Genomic DNA, 20,896 nt, shown 5'->3' with positions numbered 1-20,896 from the left:
CAAATTTTGAAACTCTTTTGGAACTACCAAATATAGTAGTGATATTTTGACAATAAGAATTAGTTGTATTCCAGAAAGCTATTAAAAAAAAATCCCTGCATAGGGCTACAGCTTCAATTGAAGACACAGTGTTTTGGACCTTATCACACTTATGTGAAAGCTTCAAATTATGAAACGTAGACTAGCAAAAATACAACACACATTCATTTCATGAAACAAAAGCAGATAATATGAACATGAAGATTAAGAAATGAAAATAACATATACACTAAAAACATCACAACAGAAACAGGCTTTATTTCAACCAGACAAGTGAATACTTCAGTTAACATCAACTTCTTCAAGACTTGAAGATATGGAAATTAAAGGTGGTGCTCAGAAGGCAGAGAAGGAAAGATTCATCATACAGCAAATATTCTGCCCTTCAAAAATCCCTTTCAACAATAAGTTCAACTCAAAGATGAATTAGTTCTAAATCATTAGATCTCATGCATTTCAATATTTGTACAAGACCCTCACCTGAAAGTTACCCAGCAGTCCCAATGACATCTTTCAAAAAGAAAAAAATATATATATATGGATCAGTATCATAATTTTTTTTTTAATTTTAGAAACTAAGATTGAAATACAGTTTTCATTTTAAAATATTTCAAATGAAAAAATTTCATTATTTAAGATGCCTTGTTACAAAGCTCCTTGGCATATACATGTACAAAACAAATAGATGTGACTACCTGACACCTCAACCCATGACTTCTCCTAAATCTCCCAGCGTGAACAGTTAATCTACTGGGAGACTTTCCTCCATAAGTCCCAACGTCCTGCACAGGGATTTGCTGCCATTCATATGCTGTGCACGGATGAGGACATTTCATCCTGGAACACTTCAATTTAATATAACCTAATATAAAATAAATCCAAAAAAACCCACCCCACTGTATATTCATAAGGGATAAGACTAAATTGCATATAATTTTCAACCTTTGCCAGACTCATTAAATTCATGAACTCTTTCAGAGTTTTTCTCTTCAAGGGAACTTTGGAGAGCTTTAGATCTCATGCTTAACTTTATATTGAATTGGTCAGCACCTTGATTAACGTGAACAATTACATTAAAGAAAGGTATTGGAGGGGAGGGGGAGTCGTCCGAAGACAGAAACAGCGGGAAGGACTCTCTCTTTCCATAAGACATTTGAACAGAAAAAACAGGATGAAAAAAGGTAAACAAACAAACAAAATAGTGTTCACAGTAAAACATGCCAGATTTGTAGTTTCATTTGAAACCAACAGCAAATCATGAAACGTCATGAAAAATATAAGTAAAGGTCAAATCTCCTAGAGTAATTACTAAATGAAGTTAAAATTACCACGCTGATCAGTAAACCCCAGAAGAAAAATAAACAGCACTTACACTTCAGGTCCTTCTTAAACATCATACAACTTTTCAAAGTTAATGCATACAATTGGTAAGTTTGGCCACGCTGCACAAGTGTTTTTTTTAAAAAATACAGTATACAGAAAAAATTCCTGTATTCCCCGTTTTGAATCATAAGCTCAAACCCCAAGAGTAAAAGATCAACTAGAAGGATTTTCAATTATTTACAAATCCAGCAGGGTCATCTGCCATAATGGCTTGGCTTCCATCCACAGCGGCTTTCACCTTCTCCAGCAGCAGTTCTCAGGGACCTGTTCTCATGGAAGGCTCTTCTTCGTCGACTGCTCATCTCTACTGGTCATCAGTCATTTTGAACAGTTCCAGCAGTGCCCCAACAGCTCCAAAATAACCCTGCCAAAGCAATGGGAACACTTCTGTACAGTTATCTCTGAACCTTATCCAAGTTCCTAATGTTTTTAATAATTCTAGAAATGCTGCCCTCTAATGTAGAGAAAAGAAATTTAAAACCTGAACTCTGCCATGAAACACGGTGGAATAATAATAATAATAAAATTTATTGGACATCCACTTGTTTATATCTATTAAGTAAGCTAACTCACATCCAGCACACAGTGTGTGCTATATAAGCGCTGGGTATTATTAGCATTAAAATTATTTTATTGTAATCCTTGCCATGGCAAAATTCATATTACCCCCATTTCACAGGTGAGAAATGGAAGGTGATAAAGTAAATGACCCTTTCAGGGTCACATGACTTGTGCCAAGGCTTGCCTTCAAATCTGTCTCACTTCAAAGCTGTAGTGTCTCACAGGAAAGAACTCTAAGCTTGGAAAGGCATCTAAAGCAACCCGAGCTTCACTCTGCTCATCTGTAAAAGAAAAGCCCACGTTTTTGGGAAAAGGAAAGGAACTGAAAAGTAAGCATTTTTAGAGAACCTGGCTTCCAAAAGGCAGGAGACCACTCCTCTGTCTTTGCCTGACTCCAACAGTTACTGCAGAAATGGGTGGCAAAATGTCAGGATGCTACATAGCAGGATCTTTGCTGCAGCCAGCTAACATTTATTGAGGGCTCACTATATGCTGGAAGTTATTCTAGGCACTTTACATGGATTTACTCATTTAATCTTCACAAGAACTTTATGAGACAAATTCTATTATCATCCCATTTTACAAACGCTAAAACAGAGATGGAGGGGTAGGGACAAGATCTAAGGTCTCCCAGTCAGTACGAGGCTGCGCTCTCAATTGCTCGGATGGACCACTTCTCTTCGGAGACGTGCAACTAATATGCACTGAATGAATGAAAGACCGTGAGTGAGGACTCCTGAGGTAGGGCAGGAAAGCCACCATACCAGCACCTCCTGACAGTTCTCTCTCCACAGTATCCTCCAGTAAGGCCTGTCTAAGCCAGAGCGAACTTACGAATGTAGAGAATTTTCTGAGAAATACCTATAAGGGGTTATAAAAACCCTCTACTTGCATTGGCCATAGAGACTGAGTTATGATACTTAGTGACAAACCAAAGCCCAAGTCCTCAGAGGCCTGGGATTGTACAAAGTCACACAGGTGACTGCATTTTTACCTACAGAAGTGAGTTTCCCCAAAATATTCCCTACCGTACCACCAACTAACTACCCACATGACCTTGTAGATGGTTTTAAACCCTGACAGCTTCCAGTCTCTGTTTTCTGCATTAGTCCAAGAGGATCTGGACTTAGAGATGCTGGATAAAAATATGGATAAATGTGAGATAAAATACCTGAGTGTCCTGTATTTTTAATTGCTAAATATGGCAACCCCAGCTGGATTAGAAGAGTGGTTTTCTTTTTCATTTTAATTAATTTTTTAAAGCTGAGGTGCTTTTTTCTCTTTCAAACAAAATCTTATGTGGAAACGATAAATAAGCAAAAAAGATTTTTTTAGGCTTTCTTTAGTGTTAATTTCTATTATTCAGCCTTAACTATTTAGTATTTAAATTTCTGTTGCTTTCTATGCTTTAATAAAACAAAATATGGGCTTGGAGAGCTCAAAATAACTTATAAGTGCATCAGCGACTTTTCAAATAAATAATTCAATTTGGAGATGAGAAAAATGCCACAGTAGTTATTCGTTACAAATTTATCATTCTCGTTCTCTCCACGTTTTTTCTGCTGCAAAATACTGAAGGGATTTAGGAACCTCCTGTGATAAATAGTTGCTCTCTATAGGACTGATTTTAAAGGGAATGAAAAAGGAGGTTAGAAAAACGGAGGGCCCCCCTAACTTGCTCTTAGAAACCTCTGATTTATATTATCATAGAAACTCCACATAAGGGACTCTCTGAATTACCCAATACTCTCCATTTCCTGTGTAAGCAGGCTGGCTGATGTCCAGGCACACCAGCCTCTCAAGGCCACCAGGCAACTCTTAGTAGCCCAAGCTCTTCTGTTCACACAAGTCGAGGTGTTTATGTGCCAAGAGTCAGCTGTGTTTATCTTCAGATTTACTTATGATAGTTCTATTGTTAATGTTATAATCTAATATAATTAGATACCACCTAAACCAATAAAAAGAGTACAAAATGAATGGTCACTTCTATGAAAATCCAGTTAAATTCTTGAAAAAGGTCAATACCAAAAGTTGCTAGGAGAGTAAATCTTAAAAGTTCTCATCAACACCATGTCTTCTTGGACAAGGGAAATAAAAGAAAAAATAAACAAGTGGGACTTCATCAGACTCCATCAGACTAAAGAGCTTCTACAAGGCAAGGGAAACCAGGATTGAAATGAAAGACAACCTACCCACTGGGAAAAAATATTTGCAAATCATATATCTGACAAGGGGTTAAGCTCCATACTATGTAAAGAATGCACACAACTGAACAACAAAAAATAAAACAACCTGATCAAAAAATGGGCAGAGGATATGAACAGACATTTCTCCAAGGAAGATATACAGATGGCCAATAGGCGCATGAAAAGATGCACAACATCACTGATCATCAGGGAAATGCAAATCAAAACTACACTAAGATATCACCTTACATCCTTTAGAATGGCTATAATAACCAAGACAAAAAACAACAAATTTTGGAGAGGTTGTGGAGAAAAGGCAACCCTCATACACTGCTAGTGCGAATGTAAACTGGTGCAGCCACTATGGAAAACAGTATGGAGATTTCTCAAAAAACTAAAAATAGAACTACCATATGACCCAGCCATTCCACTACTGGGTATCTATCCCAAGAACTTGAAATCAACAATTCAGAGAGACTTATGCACCCCTATGTTCATTGCAGCATTATTCACAAAAGCCAAGACATGGATGCAACCCAAGTGCCCAATGACTGATGATTAGATAAAGACGACATGGTATATATATATATATATATATATATACAACGGAATACTACTCAGCCATAAAAAATGACAAAATCGTCCCATTCCCAACAACATGGATGGACCTTGAGGGTATGATGTAAAGCAAAATAAGCCAGACTGAGAATGAAAAACAGGGCCAGCCCCATGGCCGAGTGGTTAAGTTTATGCGCTCTGCTTCGGTGGCCCAGGGTTTGTGGTAATCATTTTGAAATATAGTCAGTCCCCCACATCCATGGGTTCCATATCTGCAGATTCAATCATGTAGATGGAAAGGCCTATGATGGTTTCATCTTTACTGAACATGTACAGACTTTTCTTTCTTGTTGTTATTCCCTAAATAATACATTATAACAACAATTTACATAGCATTTACATTTTACTAGGTATTATAAGTAATCTAGAGATGACAAAGTATACGGAGGATATGGTAGGTTATACACAAATACTATACCATTTTATATAAGGGACTTGAGCATCCTTGGATTTTGGTATCTGTGGGGATCCTAGAACAAATCCCCTGCAGATACTGAGAGACAACTGTGTACACATATATCAAATCATTATGTTGTACACCTTAAACTTATACAATGTTGCATGTCAATTATATCTCAATAAAACTGGAAAATAAAATGAAACAAATATTAGGGGCCGCCCCGTGGCTGAGTGGTTAAGTTCGCGTACTCTGCCTGGGCAGCCCAGGGTTTCGCTGGTTCGAATCCTGGGCGTGGACATGGCACCGCTCATCAAGCCATGCTGAGGCAGCGTCCCACATGCCACAACTAGAAGGACCCACAGCTAAAAATACACAACTATGTACCGGAGGGCTATGGGGAGAAAAAAGGAAAAGATAAAATCTTTAAAAAAAACAAAAAAAAGATTAAAAAAAGTGGTTGCAAACCATTGCTCTCCATTTAGGTGGATCCCACACATGAAAGACTGAGGCAAAAATTTAGGATTCTGCAACCAAATTGCTTCTTAAGTATCTTTAATTTCTTGATCCACTTTAATAAAGGATCAAGACAACCAGAAATCAAAGAAGCTGCATAAAATTTGTGGATTAGGAAAAAAAGGACAATTGCACAGCTGCAATCAGCAGAACCCAGGCTCCAAAACAAGTGTTGGTCCTACATCAAAAAATTGGTGAGTGAATGAGCATTTATACATATTACGTTAAAATAAAATGGCTAAAGTAGGGAGATATTTTTTAATGATTACCCATTTTAACTGATTTTTTTTTTGATTAACCAGCAACCAGTCCTGATTATTGGATAAGAGAGCTTCCATTTTATATATAGCTCTTCCTTACCCTTTGCGTAAATGCAAACTAAGGGACGCATTCATGTTAGACAACCAAAACCACTCCACTTACGACAATTAAGTCCACACAGACTCAACCTACCTCATGTTCCAAAAACAGAGCTTTTAGCTGTCCTTTGGACCAAAAATCCATGGCATATGCTAGCAGCTTCATGGAAACCATATTGATTCTGAGAAAATTCCCAACAAACACAACTCTATCAATATTCTGGAAAAAAAAATTACAGGAAAACAATTAAACCATGGCACAAAAATAGCATTTAGCAAAGACCCAATGTTCCATACGTCATTGTACTCCCAGGACTTTGCAAAGTAAATTTTTTTTTAAGTAGAATTATTTCAGCATTTCAAGATGAAGTTGAACAAACATCAGAGTGCACTGCACAAGAACAAGAGGGTAAGACTTTTGTTGGGCAAGGCAGAGACTGATACTGGCCTTCTCTGCAGGTATTACATTAGGTTGCCTTAGTCCTGATAAGTAATTCAGCTGCCAACACACATCTAAAATTGTAACTGGAGTTCAAGTTTAGCTACATTTGTTTGTGCTTTCCTTCAATCCATCAAACTTCTAATGATAAAATCTTATCATAACCAACTCATAAATAAAAGGCCATGGTATAGGTTATTCATCTCCCAAGTTAGCTCAGTGCCAAACACTGGGAATACAAAAAGGAACACCATCCAGCTTCTACCCTTAGGATATATGGTGGAATATCCCATTTAGTCAACATGTGGGTTAAAATAGGGTAACAAAAAATACATTTATATTTTTCTTCTCAAGGACATTGACTTGCATTCTGAACATACACTTCACATGGAGCTCAGCTCCTCTACCATGCAGAGGCTGCTCACCCCTCACTCACTCACAGAGCAAGTTGCTATGGTCACTCATAGCAAAGGGAAGAGAGTCTTGGAAGCTGGCATTATTTTCTGAACAGTCTATCAATAGCAATCAGAGCCTGGGAACATCGCCTTTTAACTGGCTCAAGTTTTAACAATGCAAGTTGATGAGTAACCACTGTGAAAATTTTCTACCAGTGGAGGGGTGGCAGGTGGTTTTAATTTGTTGCTGTCAGTGCCCACAAGTTGATTCCGACTCCTAGTGACCCTGTGTACAGCACGGCAGGGTTGGCGCCATACTCTCACCTTCCGGTGCTGTATCAGACAATGCTCTGAGCCATTCATAAGGTTTTCATGGCTAATTTTTTAGGAAGTGGGGGGCCAGGTCCTTCTTCCTAGTCTGTCTTAGTCTGAAAGCTCTGCTAAAGCCTGTCCACCATGGGTGACCATGCTGGTATATGAAATACCAGTGGCTTAGCTTTCAGCAGCACAGCAACGTGCAGCTGCCACAATATGACCACTGACAGACCGGTCGTGTGGTTCCCTGACCAGGAAACAATCTAGGCTGTGGGGATGAGAGCCTGAATCTTAACCATTAGACCACAGAGGCTGGCTGGTGGTTTCAATAAGTTTCCACAAATAAGAACTGTTAGCCACAACTACTCAGACTGAGGGGTGGCAAGGAACACTCAAAATAAGAATCTCAGATTAAAGAGGAATTTAATAAAATTCAGGAGTTTCGCCTTCCCCCCAAAACAAGGGAGTCTGAATTACTCTGGTACAAAGCCAGAAGGAATAGAAGTGGCATTAAGAGCTTATGGACATTCCTTCTTTCAAATAAATTCCAAGTGGGTCAAAGGTACAAATGTAAAAAAAAAAAAAAAAAAAAAAAAGAAGGAAAGAGACTAGAGGCAAACATGGGAGAATTCTCTCTGAAAATAATGTTGAGGTAGAAAAGGTATAACACTCAGATGTATTATCATGTAAAAAAGCAAGAAGCAGTATTTCCAGAAGTGCATATTGAAGTATGTAAGGTGGACTGATATCATGTCTGGGATTTGCTTTCCAATATTTTAGCAAAAAGAGAGAAGGAGGAGGAGGAGGGGGGAGGAGGAGAGAGGAGCAGAGGGATGATGAAGAAAAAAACAGAGATAAAGCATGTGTGGAAAATCTTGATACCTGTTGAGTCTGGGTTGGTGGATATATGGAGGTTTTTTTATACTATTCTCTCCCTTATATGTATGTTTACCAATTTTGACAATATAAAGTTGATAAACAACCAAGGCAAGATGTAGAATAGCATGCAAAGGATGAATTGTATGGTATGTGATTGTATCTCAATAAAACTGTTGTTAAAAAAAAGAATGTTATATAGAGTTTGCTGCCTTGGGAAGGATGTGTTTATCTTATATTGCATACAGTATAGAACAAATGCAAAAAACCTAAAAACAATGGCTACCTCTAGTGAGGTGAAATTGAGGATCAGAGGTATAAAAGCGGACTCACTTCCCTGTACATCTTCTGGTGTCTTTAAAACTCTGTATTATGTGTTTGTATTTTCTATTCAAAAAAATGAATTAAAAATTTTTAAGTTGATTGAGAAACATTTCATAGCATTTCAGTAATCACAGCAAAAATATTTCAGATTCAGTAAATGTGGTGTCCCTCTATGAAATGGCTGGAATCAAAGGTTCTCCGATCACTGGGTCAGGGAGCAAAGCAATGACTGGAGAACCTGCGTCACGGGTCTGACAGGGAACTTGACGCTGCCGGTTCCTGGTGCGTCCACAGGGAGGCTGCGCTGGCAGGATGCCAGCTAATGGAGCCCTTGCCCAAGGCGATCCGTGATTCCCCTCGTTCATTCCACTCCACAGAAACATCTAAAACAGTTATTCACACTAGCAGGTGACATGACTACCCTTTCAAATAGCCACTTTGCTATGCTCCAACAATAAATGGTATTGAAATTGAAATCAAAAGTGAAAAAAATCAGTTGCCTTTCCCTATAGTGATTACGAGACAGGTAAAAAGAACTGCTGGCTCACTCAAGCTCTGTGGAAAGCAAGGGAAAGGGCATCTATTGCTCTGTTGGGCAGGAGGTGTTCCCACTGAACCGCCCTTTGAGAGTCCATGAGTCCAGCCAACTACATGCATGTTTGTCTCAGGGCTTCTTTGGCTACTTGGAAAAACTCCCTTTAAAGGTTAATGTCGAAAGAGAAATCCTCTGTTATAGCAAGTCCCAGGACCAAAGCGGACTTTGAAAAGGCCCTTCTCTGGAATACATTCTTTCATCTAATATCAGCCCCACATGTAAACTCCGTCTTAAATGGGGACTTACAAAAGGTTACCACCCTGAAGCACAGACCAGTGACATACTCTATTTAATATCATGAAAGAAGGGTGGCTCTCTTGTAATCCCACAGCTCAAAGGCAGGGCTGGCACCCATCTACCATAAAGACTGCCTCATACCCTGCTTAACATCTCAATATTCAGCTAGCAGGGGGCTGGGCGGGATTTCTGCAGTACCCGTAATGTTCTGTTTCTTGATCTGAGTGGTGGCTATACAGGTGTGTGTATGAAAACTCTTGGCTATACATTTATAATTTGAGCCCTCTTCTACATGTATGCCATATTGCTATGAAAATTATATTTAAAAAAACCCTATTAGTGATGCTATGATTAATACTTCTCCTATTACTTTTTCCACGTCCCAGACCCTCTTTCTTGTCTTCCTAACTCAGTGACAGCTGTTTGACTTTACATATCTTGTATTTCAGATAAGGGTTCCATTTTTTCCAAAGGAATTTTGCAATGTTTTGAAATGTGTAACAAAGCTTTGTCAGTCACCAGCTCCACCCCTTCTTATGCCTGGGGCCCTGGCTGGCCTCAGCTGTAGCAAGGTCTCTGTGCTTTGATAGCCCTGTACAATGCTGCTTGAACTCCATGCCACAAGGCAACACTGTAAAGAAGCTGAAAGCAGAGAGAATATCGAATAGTTCAAGTGGAACACTTTACCTGCAATTATTTGCAAGAATGTACAAAGCTTTTCCTCTACTTTAGTAGGCGCATGGTAACAATGATGCTTAGAGAGACTATGGCATGGGTTATAATTTTACCTTGTTTCTATGGCTCCATGGTTTATCATTTGTCATCATCCAGTGCCTACTTAAAAATAAACACATACCCCTCCCCCTCCCCCACATTCTACAAGCTGTGACTACGATGAAGGGACGGTTTCCCAAGGATCTGTAGTTTTGTAAGGGTCAATGGTTACTGCGTTGCCAAAGAAGGTATGTATGAATGACACAGGGCTTTCCCTGAGTTAAGGCCTTACCTCATTCAATGCACACATCCGAGCAATGGAGCCAATGTTGTTGGTGATGGTGACCAGTGTGGCTCGTGCGAGGTCTTCCTTGCTGATGGAATCTCGCTTTTCCTTACTCATCATGTTGCCAAAGCTATGTTGGAAATATTAGCGAAAGTGTTCAAAATCATCCTCAGGCAGACCCCACGCTTCCACCAAAGTACTGTGGAAGGCTTTATGAATAACTCTGTTAAAACTCAAATGACCTGATTTGGCTACCATGATGTATAAGCAGACAGGATTACAATATGGATGGTTGGCTGCCCTTTTCTTAAAAGGGACAAAATAGCATGGCTATTGATGGGGAAAAATTTTTTTAATGCCTCTAGCTATCTGGACAAGAATGGAACGGGGGAAACTGTTGCAGTTTTCCAGAACCTTCTTTCAAAGCTGCCCTATTTTAAACACAAGCTTCAAGAGCTAAACATCTCATTGCTTCATAAAGGGCAGGAGATGGAGTCGGAGCTCTGATACCATAGTTACTTGCACCAGGCTGGTGGGTTGACATTTTTAGAAATAACTAAATGAATGGCCAGGGTGGAGAGGCTGCCTTGTGTTGAATCACTACTACTCCTAGCTACTTATTCTCTACCTTGATGCTACAGCAGATCCTTGAAGGCCAAATCGTTCATAGTCTCCTCCGTAAATGTCCTTCACCAGCTTATCAACATTGGTGCTGTCGCCTTTAGCTGCCATTTCCAGAGCTTCTTCAAAGGTCTCACAACCAGTCAGCAAGCAACATAGGCCTAGGAATGTTCCACCTCCAAGACTGAAGGAACAATAAGGTTTATTTTTAAATTTTACTTTAAGAAATGCTCATCCAAGTCCCCAACTAAATCAAGTCCACTAATATGGGTTAATCAAAACAGAAGAGAAACAAAGGGGTATTTGAATTAAAGTGCTAGGGTGCAAAACAGCTGTAGGGTAGATTGGATGAAAAAGAGGGCAGAGACTAAGACAAAACATCAAGGAAAGCTTGCCCCTACAGTTAAGAACAGAACCAGAGAAAGACTCTCACTGATTTCTGTTGTGAGACCTTCAACTAGCCACTAACCTAAGTGTTTCATTTAGTCTTCCCATCTATAACATGGAGCCAAATCATGATTTCTCTTATTTGGGCAGTCTGAAAGCAGTAAATAATCAGAGAAATGACTGCTATGTTAAAAAAAAATGTAGCTGAATACAAATTCTTAGAAAAAGAAACTGCGTGTACATGAAGCATAATTCATATCTCTGTGACGACAAAGCTGACCTAGGACTCTGCCAGGAATGGTCAGCCCAAAAGCTGTTATCTTTCACCTTATCTTGCTTCTCTAGCAGAAATAATCTCATTTAACCTCCTCAGAAATTTCTAAAAGGAAACCACTGATGGCTCACATATTGGTTTTTTTCTAGTAAACTCTGGGAAGGGTTATTAATACTTTACTTACCACCCGATAGTCAAAAATAGTAAAAAAAAAAAAAAAAAAAAGGTCATAAAATGGTTCCAACGCTCGAACTATGTTTTAAAAGCTTTCAGTTACTTTGAGGGAAATTCCTCTAAAATAGTCTTTTTGACAAAATTAGAAACTAATTATGTTGGTTGAGAATGAACTCGTATATTAATATCAAAGACACCTGAGGGAAAGAAAAACAGATTCAGAGTAAAGCTTCCACCAGTGAAGTCCTGGCAGGGACAGGGGCAGTGAGAGTGGCATGGTTCCACTCTGTATCTACCATGCAGAAGAGCACATGTGGAGAGTAAATGGCTCTCACTGATTTGTTCGGAAGCCCCAAGAGCGGCTAGCCCTGGGACTCATATATGAGTGTGGGCACTGGCTTTTAATTCCAAGAGAAAATTCAAGTTGATTAAGGTTATTTTAAACTTAAATTTGAAAAAAGAAAATTTAGGGTAAGTATACTTAATAACCATTAACAAGAAGGTACCAGATTATAGACAGGCACATAGTCTTTAAACTGCATCTAAAGTGAAACTGTATGTAATATTTCTTAAGCTGTGATTCTTGAAAAAATACATACTTCATTGAAATTATAGGTTCTCATGGAGAATTATGTAGCCAGGCACCACCAGCAGCAGATACCCAAACTGTAGGTGCAGGACTGTGAGGAAATAAAGAGCTCCGTGGACATCATTGCCTTGACAGCTCTGTCACAGTAGAAACTCTGGATTTCCTCTAAGAGTTTATCTTTATTTACATTTAATGTGGTGTGTCATGCTATGTTATTGGTTTCAGTCTACCCTACAAAGCTAGTATGTTTTAAGGGGAACACTTTTTGGTTTGTATGCCACCTGGATTTGTCTTGTTTTCTCTCTGTATATTTTTAAAAAGTATTTACTCACATTTCTAGCTTCTATCTTTTAACCACACTAATTACCTCTCTTTGAACATCAAGCATTTGTACTAATCAAGGCATTCAAACACAGGCAACTGAAGTCATTGGCTTACTTAGAAAGAAGGCAACTTGACTGATGTGTTGGTATGAGTGAAAAAGGACAAGTGCTTTGCATGACTGGAAAATGACAGGTGACTCCAGACGAAGAATCAGAGCTGAATGGGGAAAGCGAGCATGCATTTGCACAACTGGTGCACTGCAGACAGGAGGAAAGAATGCACAGTCGCAAAAGAGCACTTTATTAATATCCTCAACCTGCTAACTGTTATTTTGTCAAGTGTTTCTCTGGCTCATAATCAGATACATCTGTTTGTTTCAGCAGACACACAGTAAGACCCTCAGTAAATCAGAGACATAAACATATTGCTAGAAACAGCCATTGAATATCATTTTTTTTTTTTTTAAAAAACCAACAACTTTGAAGTGAGGAATTCTAGGGAGAAGTGGAAGAAAGCTTCAGTTACTGAGTGCTTGTGTGCTTAAAATAGATTCCAAAACAATGAGATGAGGGGTACTGCTCTTTTCCCCGAAGTTTCAAAATTCTTTACATTTCTCTTTTAATAGACTACACCTTCTAACGATGTCAGCTGTAAAGTCCTAGTTTGTTTTTTCATTGACTTCTATAATAAAATTGGAGTTGTGTCAATAGAAAAAAAAAAATGTTGCTACCTAACCTAGGATGTAATAAAATGATACATAATCCTGAAATGAAGCAATTAAAATCATATATTTAAAAGAAAACTGGTATCCTGTAATGATGTGGCTTCCTAAAAATAAAAAAGCTTAATGAGAAAATAGGGTCTGATACAATAACAAAAAAACCGGGGTTACAGCCATCAATTCACAATAGGAGTAGCAAAACTTAAAGCGTAAGCCATTTGCTTAGATCAATGATTCCCAAAGTATGTTCCACACGCTGACGTTCACTGTTGACCAGAATAGTTTATATCAGTGGTTTTCTAACTTGGAACAAAAGAAAACTTTGGCAGAACAACTCTGGTTGGACAAGGAGGCTCTGGGGCCCACAGAATTGATGTTTCAACTCCCTCCTCTACCTGTGGCAGCCCCTGAAAGAGCTCTCTATTAACCTTCAGTCTCCTGGAGCACATTTCCAGAACTACTGGTTGAAGAGAACCTATAGAGAAGCTTGGACATCCAGACAGGATTTGTGGGTGATTGTAAAGCAGAAGTCATTAGTGGGCATTTACCAATAACTGGAATTCAGAGGCATTATTACACATGTAATAGAAGCCAAACACCATAATTAGCTCATTAATAGCTATTTAAGAGGATGACCCAGATCCCTGGAACCACCAAGTTTGAGAAAGTGTAATTGTGATGTAATTCATGAATTTGTTAAGTGTTAACCAACAAAATTATAAATATCTCTAATTGTGGAAAATAGTTAGCTTGTTGTTACCTTGGGACTAGCTCTACCAGGTCAATTGCTCTCTCTGCAAGGAAGTCTGTAGTTTCTTAAAAATTGTACGTTTATCAGGAGATCACTCTCCAAGGCAGAATCAGCTCAGCTGAAATATTCACGTGTCTCTGATACTCCTGACAGTCCTCATGAGGCCATGGGGTCAGTTGTGATTCTTGTGTAAGCAACTAAGCTTGGTTGTGTATTCTCAGTAAGGAAATGTATGCCTAGTGGCAACCAAAGTACACATGAAAGCCTATATCCTGGACACAAGCAGGATTCAGTCAGAATGTGTGTGTGGATGCCAGGGTTTCTCAACACCAGGACTACTGACCTTTGGGGCTCAATACTTTTTTGTGGTGGGAAACTGCCCTATATACTGTAGGATATTTAGCAGTATCCCTAACCTCTGGTCACTAGATGCCAGTAGCACCCCACTTCCAGTTGTGACAACCAAAAAAATGTCTCCAGACATTGCCAAAATCCCCTAGGGAGTTAAATCTTCCCTTCCCCAGTGGTAAACCACTGATTTATGCAGACTCATCACAAGTCATGGAAAGACAGTAGAAAAGCAATGCTTTTTTCCTAATGGGTCAGTAGTACTGCAGAATTTCAGTCCTGGAAAAGCTTGTAGAAACTACCTAAGAAACAAACCCTTTCATGGCACAAACAAGGATACCGAGGCCCAGAGAAGTTACATGATATCTTCACCTATCAAAAACAATGGTTTCAATACCATGGGGCAAAGAACATTCCACATGGCACTAGTTCCTTAAATTGTTCCTCCAAAAAATGGGTTCTGTAGTTCAATAAATTGGAGAAACACCTCATACCAAATCCTTCTCTTAGAAGTAAAGAAAATCTGTTTAATTTTGTTTACGCTAGAATTTCTCAAAGATTTCTGACCCGGGATCCTTTTCCCGTGTTGAATCCCCATTAACAGGAAGCTGAGCCCATCTGCCCTTGCCGTGTGCACTAAAACACAAGTCGCTCTGCCTAGTTGTGTGGCAGGGCTGTTTTCCAGTCCGGTGCACTCCAAAATTCCCTATGAGGTGTGCTAACTATTCCAGTTTTCAGCTGGAGCATTTACCTGGGGGTAAAAAGCATTCTTTGTAAACCCAGTTTGGTTTACTGGTTGGAATGATGTATTATTTCAAGCAATTCATCCTGTGCTAGGCACCAAGTTGGTTCCAAAAGGTGGTTTCTGTTGAGGACCTCTCTGACCATCCCAAGCATCCCTCCATCTAGATTCGATTGTGTTTCTATTGTCCTTGCCATTCATTTGACCCTTAACGTGTACTGCCTTTTGGGAAAACTTCTAATGTGTGCAACCTTTCTTCCCCCAACTCGACCAGTTTCCAGCAGGGCAAAGCCTGTGTTTTATTAACATTTATATAAATCACCCTCTTTAACATATCCAATAAATTCTTTTTGGTTGGCTGAGGAGGTTAAGATCTTTCTTTAAAAATGTATTCAATATAAATAAACTTTTAATAAACTGGTCTTCAAGGAAGAGGCCTGGGTTTAAGTACAAAAAGGTTCTCCTAGCGGAAACCGTGTTTACCTGGTCCCTGTAACTCTTTTGTAGTTGTCCTTGGAGTACACTGCTAGAATGCTCACACCTGAGCCCATGTTCACCAGCAACATAGGGTATGGGTTATCAAGGCAGTACGGCTTTTTTTGACACAATTCAGGATTTGTGGGATTTTCAAAATAGTAACATTCCGGCTTGCCATTGAAGCCGACCGAGTCAACGTAAAGCAGGCCCTGAATCAGGCAGTCCAGTTCATCCAGTTTGTGGAGCTGTAGGTCAGCAATCTGAAAGAGAACAAAACTTTGTGAGAAAGGCTGCAACCACCTCAGGGGAAGCCCCACAGGCTTCTAGCAGGACTTAAAATGTGACATTAATGTTAACAGTGTGGAAACATCCTTGAAACACCAAGTTGTGAAATCTTGTTGAAAATCAGTCCCTCCAGCGGTAAACTAGCCTTTGGGACATCTGTCTGCCCACATGTGTGCTAAAGAATGGGAGTTTGCCTGGTTGCTGGAAGAGCATCCATTAGTGTGCATAGTGGGTTGAATGGTGGCCCCTGAAAGATATGTCCATGACCTAATTTTCAGAGTGAAATTTTGTGAATGTTACTTTATTTGGAAAAAGGGTCTTTGCAGATGTAACTGAGGATGTTGAGATGAAGAGAACATCTTGGATTATCTGGATGGGCCCTAAGTCCAATGACAAGTTTCCTTATATGGGACACAGAGGAAAAATTTGATAGATACAGAGGACAAGGCCACGGGAAGACGAAGGCAGAGACTGGAGTGCTGCAACACAGGCCAAGGCATGCCAACAGCCATCAGAAGCTGGAGGAGGCAAGGAATGGACTCTGCCCGAGAGCCTCTGAAGGACGTGGTTCTGCTAACACCTTGAGTTTGGACTTCTGGCCTCCAGCACTATGACTGCATAAATTTCTGTTGCTTTATGCCACCAAGTTTGTGGTAATTTTTAAAGCAGCCACAGGAAACTAATACAGCACGCCACTGAGACCAGGGTTCTCCCTCAGGGTGAGGAGAGTGAGAATGTTCTGAAAGCAGCACGAATCCTGCACTTCCTTGGCAGGACATGAGATCCTGAGGGAGGCAAGGTGAGCTTGGGAGCTGGGGACACAAAGCCCAACTCCCCTTTTCCCAGGCTTGGGCTTTGGAATTCAACAGACCTGGCTTTGAATTCTAGCTCTAACACTTACTCAGCTGAGGGATGTGGGGCAAGTTACTAAACTTCTCAAGCCTCAGTTTCCTCATCTGTAAAATGGGAATAATAACATCCACTACACAGTGTTGTTGTGAAGATTACTTGATAATGATATATGTAAATGCTTACACAGGGCTTGGTATGTACAAAGGGCTCAAAAAATGTTGGCTCTTTAAATAATAGCTAAGGTGGCACCAAAGTGTCCTTTCACGCTCCCATGAGACAAAAACTCCCACTCTCTTAGGTACAGGAGGAAAAATGTAAAGAGTTAGCTGTGGGCTAGACTTAGAGGTGAGTGGCCACTTTGCATCCTTAAAAGTTTAATTCATGGTCCTCAAGAGTGATATTATTGCTGGTCCAGAGGTTTGGGTGGATGATTATTTTCCATGGACAAAAAAAAAAATCTAACAATCACCAACATGAAACTGAACCAAGGAAGGAAGATAATTTGTAAGATCTAACTTAAAGTTTTAAAAAATCTCTTTAAGAAAATAATAGCTCATATTTATTGTTTACTACACACCAAGCACTTGTACTAAATTATTTAATTCTCACAAAAACCCTAGAAGTAGGTATTATTATTCTTATCCTTTGGTTACGGCTCATAGAGCTTAAGTAACTTTCCCCAAGTGATACAACTAGCAAATAGCTCCCATTGACTCACTGTTCTTCCCTTGTCTCCATTCATCCTGGGTACTACTTCTGGGATCTGGAAACAACCTATGCAAGTCCTATACTCAGATATTTTGCCAAAAAGGCATCCTCTTCATTACAAAAGTTAACAGCTAGAAGAAAACTTTTGACTTTGTATCACTCATCTGAATTTCCCATTCAATAAAATCCACTGAAGCTATACCCACAGGGCAGAATTAACTAGAATAGGTTCGGCCACAGCAAGGTGGGAGAAGTTTTCTTGATACACAGAAACAATTATTCTAAGTGACATTTGGTAATAAAGTAAATCTATCTCGTTTATGATTCCAAACGCTTCACTTTTTATCAAGTGAAACTTTTGGGTGAGATGCATGTAATTATACACGTTTTAAGGGGGTAATACTATAGTTATAAAACTATCTGGAGACCTAAAAGACTATAGTGAGAAACAGCAGTATAAATGCCATCTTCTCAGTCCTCTCCGATTCCTTGGCCCTAGTAACCTCTTCCATTGCACTTACAGCACTGGTCACGTTCTGGCTTGTTTTCTGCTTCATTAGGCGCCCCTGACCACCACACTCAAAGCCTTGTCCGTAATGCTTAATAAACATTTGTTAAATGCAGCTGGGAAAGTTATCACCTCCCGGTTCACCCCAAACTGAGAAGTAGCAATTTCATCAGCCAGTCTTGGGACCATAGGTTAACTTGCTTAAAAATTAATCAGAAGTCCATCTACAATATTGACAGCCCTTTCCAGGAACCAACATCACAAACACAGACAGAGACACGGTTTGTCCACCTGGATATCCTGAAGCTATGCTCCAGGAAAAGAAAAACCTGTCAAGGCAGATAAACTCAGCACGTACAACTTTGACCTGAAAAGAAACATCATGTTCTCACCTTTCCCCTCAAAAACTATTTCAAAGAAAGTGCTAGCAGCAAGCAAACATCTCTTCTACCCATTTGAGAGGAATGGATGTTTCTGAAGCCTGAGGTCATGCATCCCCAAACTGGGAAACAGAAATATCAGCCACTTTCATTGAGACCTACAGAGACCTCCCTCACAAGTCCTCGCCACCCAGGAAACAGGACAGATGCCCAAGAGTAAGCAATGTGTCAGATCATTACTTGGACTTTCCAACAGGCCATCTGAAATTCAGAACACGATGGGAATTACTCCTCAGATTTTGCAGTTCACTCGGACAATTGAATTAACTTTGTGCAAAGCCTGAAACAGCATGTTCAGATCCCAGCTTCGGAGAACCACTCCTTCTCTGAGCTTCATTTTCTTTATCTCAGGGGTAACAAACACAAATGCCTACAGGAGACAGTAAGAAAACAAAAAGGAGGGAAGCCCTTGACCAGATGTAAAGTAACAGGATGATGGGGATTGTGGCACACAAGATAACCCACACATTTAAAATTCACCTGCAGTCCAATGTTGCCATGTGGTAATAGGGCCTCAGTGTTGTCAGATGATCCTACTTTTCAAGGCCAGAAATCCAGATTTTATGTGAAATCTTCCAATTTTTAGATGCTGGCAGCTACTTTAAAAACTTTTTACTAAAAATATTGAAGGCCAACAAAACACATCTGTGGCCTGAATCGGACTTCCATCTTACTAATTTTACGTATATTCCAATGCTGATCTCTATAATCGGCCTTAAATGATGACACCTCTGAAATATCAGATCAGCAAATATGTAGATGAGGTTTCAGCTAATGTAACATAACCTGGTAACTAAGGTGTGCTGGTAAATGTTTTAACAACTGGCTCTCGGGGAGCAAAAGCCTTGGTTTATAGCATTTACCAGTTTCCGTGGTATAATCACCCCCACCATGGCCAATGTCAAGCTACCAACATGGTGTCGCTAACCACAGAGTTGAGAAGACAGGCACATAATGGGCTCCCTTAAGTCGTAGGAGCTGACTTCAGCACCCCACTGCTTGTAACTCTCCTCAGCACCTTCTTGGAGAGTATGAGTTCCGTCAATTCCTAAATCATTAAAGCTAAGTTTAGACCACTCCTCAAACTTAAAAACAACAAACCTAAGCTTGCCCTAAGGCTTAAACTCTGTAAATAATGGAAGCTAATATAAAATTGTATAGATTTCATCTGTAGTACTTTAGGCTAGGAAGCTATTATCATCACCCATTTTGAAGATGAAATATATCACTAGGGGTCAGCAGAGCAGGTTAAGGGATCCACTCTGGATCCCAAGGCTAGCGAGTAGGGGAAGAAATAAAGCAGAAAAAACTTTCAAACTACACCTAGGATGAACTGACATTGTTTTGCCTAGTAACCAAAGTCACCCAAGCAAGTACGGGCACAGCGGGGTTCTCAAAATCACCTGGAGGGTTTGTTAAATTCCACAGTGCTGGGCCTCACTCCCAGAGTTTCTGACTGCAATTCTAACAATATTCCAGGTGATGCTGATGCTGTTGGTCTTGGGACCACACAGATTTTGGAGCTGAAGAGCTGGGATGAGCCCATTACACACGCCAGTACAATAATAACAGGTGTTTGATAAAGTCACATACTCTCCGTAATAGCAGCTGCCCGAGCTAACTCGCAGGGCTGTTTTCAAGAATCAAATGAGACAGCTGTGTGAAAATGCTTTGGAAACTGTAAAGTACTATATACATGAGTTATAATTATGTGAGAAGTAAAATGATTCAGGTCTTCTTATGTCAAGTTGAAATGCATTTGGAAACACCATTTCCAAACTGAAGATTCTAATTTTTAGAGTTCAGTGATTCCCTTTATGCTAAAATTAGAAAATATTATGGGTCCTAAACATAAGGCACACTCAGGATACAATTTTAAGAGGCTCTCCTTATGTGCTTCAGCTCTGTCTGTCAAAAATAACTAAATAGCTAAATAAATAAATGTGGTAAAAACCATCCCAAGAGGTTCCATACCTACTCCCTATGGGAATACTCTATGGACCTACCCCTAACCAGTTATAACACTCCCTTGCAGTTGAGAAATGAATCACCGAATTGTATTTCAGAAATGAATAAAATACACATCTGTAAGATACCTTCCACTTCTCAAGGTGCTTTGCAGACAGTGGCTCCATAAATCAAATTGGAAGTGACAGAAAAGGTTATCTTACTAAACCAAGAACAATCTGCATATAAAATGGTTGATTCTGAATAAAAAATAACACTCAGGGCTCTTTTCTCTTCACAAAGGAGAATTAACAGAGACCTGAGAGAGAGATGAATTTCAAACATGTTCTGGGAGTGAGAAAGATAACAAAACCTCAAAGACAGCTTCTTCCGCCCCACATTCAATGATAAAAGGGGCCATACATGAGGGATCAAAAGTGTTAAGCCAGAACAAAGTGGAGAATGACACTATCTGCCAAACCTTATACTCCTGCAATATCACAAATCA

General features: G+C 39.6%; 1 protein-coding gene across 4 annotated transcripts in view; it reads right to left on the bottom strand.

Moving 5' to 3' along the window:
* Positions 1-277: 277 nt before the first annotated feature.
* PANK1 (pantothenate kinase 1) overlaps positions 278-20,896 on the bottom strand; it is a 110,502-nt gene continuing 89,883 nt past the window's right edge. For all 4 annotated transcript variants that reach the window (XM_070561635.1, XM_070561615.1, XM_008534247.2 and 1 more), the window contains 5 exons: positions 15,655-15,908; positions 10,869-11,045; positions 10,247-10,370; positions 6,154-6,279; positions 278-1,786 (listed from right to left, as the gene is read on the bottom strand). In XM_070561635.1, coding sequence (XP_070417736.1) covers positions 1,727-1,786; positions 6,154-6,279; positions 10,247-10,370; positions 10,869-11,045; positions 15,655-15,908 — 741 coding nt within the window. In that variant the 3' untranslated portion in view covers positions 278-1,726. The remainder of the gene's footprint in view (positions 1,787-6,153; positions 6,280-10,246; positions 10,371-10,868; positions 11,046-15,654; positions 15,909-20,896) is intronic.

This window comes from Equus przewalskii, chromosome 1 (genome assembly GCF_037783145.1).
Source record: "Equus przewalskii isolate Varuska chromosome 1, EquPr2, whole genome shotgun sequence".
Classification (NCBI taxonomy): Eukaryota; Metazoa; Chordata; class Mammalia; order Perissodactyla; family Equidae; genus Equus; species Equus przewalskii.
The sequence above is the reverse complement of the archived record's forward strand: the minus strand, read 5'-3'. Positions and strand labels throughout refer to the sequence as shown.